Source organism: Trypanosoma equiperdum (genome assembly GCF_001457755.1).
Source record: "Trypanosoma equiperdum strain OVI genome assembly, contig: ctg_19, whole genome shotgun sequence".
Lineage (NCBI taxonomy): Eukaryota > Euglenozoa > Kinetoplastea > Trypanosomatida > Trypanosomatidae > Trypanosoma > Trypanosoma equiperdum.
The window spans coordinates 2,232-4,608 of record NW_027124060.1 but is presented as its reverse complement, the minus strand read 5'-3'; the positions used below and the strand labels follow the sequence as shown (position 1 = coordinate 4,608).

Here is a 2,377-nt window from a genome sequence, read left to right as displayed (position 1 = left end):
AAAAAAAAAAAACAACAACAACAACAACAAGACAACAAAAATTAAAAAAAAACAATCAATCACCGACAAAAAGGTGAAATATTAAAAAAAATCAGGTGAAGGGGAATTTTTGTGAAAGAAGAAAAAAAAAGTAGGATCAGCGGCGACCCACACGACAGGATCAGGGACGTCCTCTGGGTTGATTATTTATCTTTTTCGGGTGAAAGGAATAAGAAGAACCTATTTCTGTTACTAATAATAGCAGTGTGATAAACCCAGAGAAGTGGTATAACATTGTATCTGAATAGCGATATAGGGGAACGGGTTTAGGCAAACAAAAAGGAAAAAGAATTGCCCCTCCAAAAAAGGAAAAAAAAAGAAAAAAGAAATTAACAGAGAACTAACTAGTGATCGAATCAAGGTAGGGTTGACAATGAGAACTACAATTCGATACACTCGCCCTGAACTTCTCTCACTTGCACCGAGACCAGAAGAATTCACCTTGAGCGAGGAGGTACTACAGAAATTCAGCATAATCGAAACGGAGTGCCCCGTGCAGTCCTCTTCGCCGGATGGAACCCGCCACGACGCCACCGGTCAAAAGTCATCCGACTCGAAAAATGGAGCGCTTGGGCCAGCATCGAAGCGGGCAACAAACAGCGAACGCTTTGCTCCCCCATCCCGTTCTTGGAGGGGAAGCAGGGATCAGGAAGCATTCGAAGAGGGGTACAAGTATGAGTTGGAGCGGAATGCCATTAAGAAGCAGGCACTGCAGGAAACCATGGAGAGGGAGAAGCAAAGGAGTGACGCTGCAGCCTCTTCAAAGGATGAGGGCAAAAACGACACCAACAAATGGGGTCCCTCTTCCCCCTCCAGAACTGAAGTAAAGGCAGAGGTTGACGATGAGATAGAACGGTTGATGGTTAGCATAGCACCAAGTGGTGAGGGGGGGGAAGAAAGTAGCCAAGTCACGCTTCTTCTCTGGGGCAAACTCTGGTTTCCAGGATACAAACCCTACCTCTGCTCCTCTGGTGCAGGCAATATCAGAACCCCTGACAAGTGCCTCTTTGAATCAGGTCAAAGACCCGTGGGCCTTGCCGTCCATGGTCCCAGCGAGCGGTAACGTTGTGTGGAACAATGTGGAAGCTTCGAAGCCCACCGGCGTTGATGCGGCGCTTGAACGTAAGAATCCTTCCGCCAATGTAGGTATGAATTCACTTTTGACCGGTAGTCTGTCCTTAGGTGTTCCGTCGACAGCACCGACCCAGCATGCGGGCGCGGTGCCAACACAGCCATCGATGCAACCAGCAGTTTTGCACTCGGTACCCGCAGCGCCTTCGGTGGAAGCGGGTGCTGCTACGAGTGCCCGTGCGCCAGCTACACAACCCACCGAGACATCGGCGTCAAACCAACCCCGCACGTGGAACGCTCACGATTTGGAGCAGAGACTCATTAGCGAGCAGAAGGTGAGCAGGCAACCGGAGGTGGAAAGTAAACCTATTGAGGCAACAGCCCTGGAGCAGCAGTTACTCATGCAGGTGAAGCAAAGTTTGGGTCGCCCACAGACTCAGCCGCAGGCAGCGGTCATGTCTCAAATGCCAGGAAGTGCTGTACCCGTCACAGGGGCCCCACCGTTACTTTCGGTTTCCGGCCATATGACGCCGCCACAAATGTCGACAACCCAACTACCTGCACATGTCCCACAGCAACAACGGCCGCAGCAACAGCCTGTCCAAATGCCGTGGGGGGTTCCCGTTCAGAAGGTTGCACCACAACAAATGCAAAAACTGGTGCAAGCTCCACCGCAGCCGCAGCACCGTCAAACTGGCGTCCCTCAACCCGTTCCAATAATTGTGAGTGGCGCTCAAGGAGCACCGTATTACGCGCAGCCGGCCATGCCCGGCCATTATGTTGCAGGTTTTGTGCCTAGTCAGGCTCAGCAACCGATGATGTTTTACCGCCCCGCGGATGGTACGGCACCATACACTGTGGGTGCCACAGGTTTTCCTCCCGGCACACAAGTGCTTTTCGCACAACAGCAGCAGGCGAAGCAGCCCAACCAGCGCCGCTAGCTTGCAAAATGGAGAGATGGAGAAAACTTTGAGATTCTATGGCAAATCGGTGGCTGTGGGTTTGAACCATTCAACAGGTAAATCCTGTCAGTGAGGGGGTCTGTTGCACACAGGTTTGCGTGCACACGTATGCTTTGGTGGCTGGGTCTTTATAACTCGCTATTTAAAGGTGAGTTTTTGATTTTTTTTTTTGTAACTTGAGGGAGTAGCGGCCTCATGTTCGTTTTAAATATTTTCTGTCAGCGCTATCGTTAATAATGAGGAGCTGCTTGTTTCATGTGATAACACCGTAGTCGCTCATTCAAGTTTAAAACAGGAGATGTGGG

At 50.3% G+C, this 2,377-nt stretch overlaps 1 pseudogene across 1 annotated transcript; it reads left to right on the top strand.

Moving 5' to 3' along the window:
* The first annotated feature begins 412 nt into the window (after positions 1-412).
* TEOVI_000055300:pseudogene lies at positions 413-2,051 on the top strand (annotated as a pseudogene). Its single transcript is given in 2 exon segments — positions 413-925; positions 927-2,051. Coding segments are annotated over 2 exon segments (1,638 nt in total).
* The last annotated feature ends 326 nt before the right edge of the window (positions 2,052-2,377 follow it).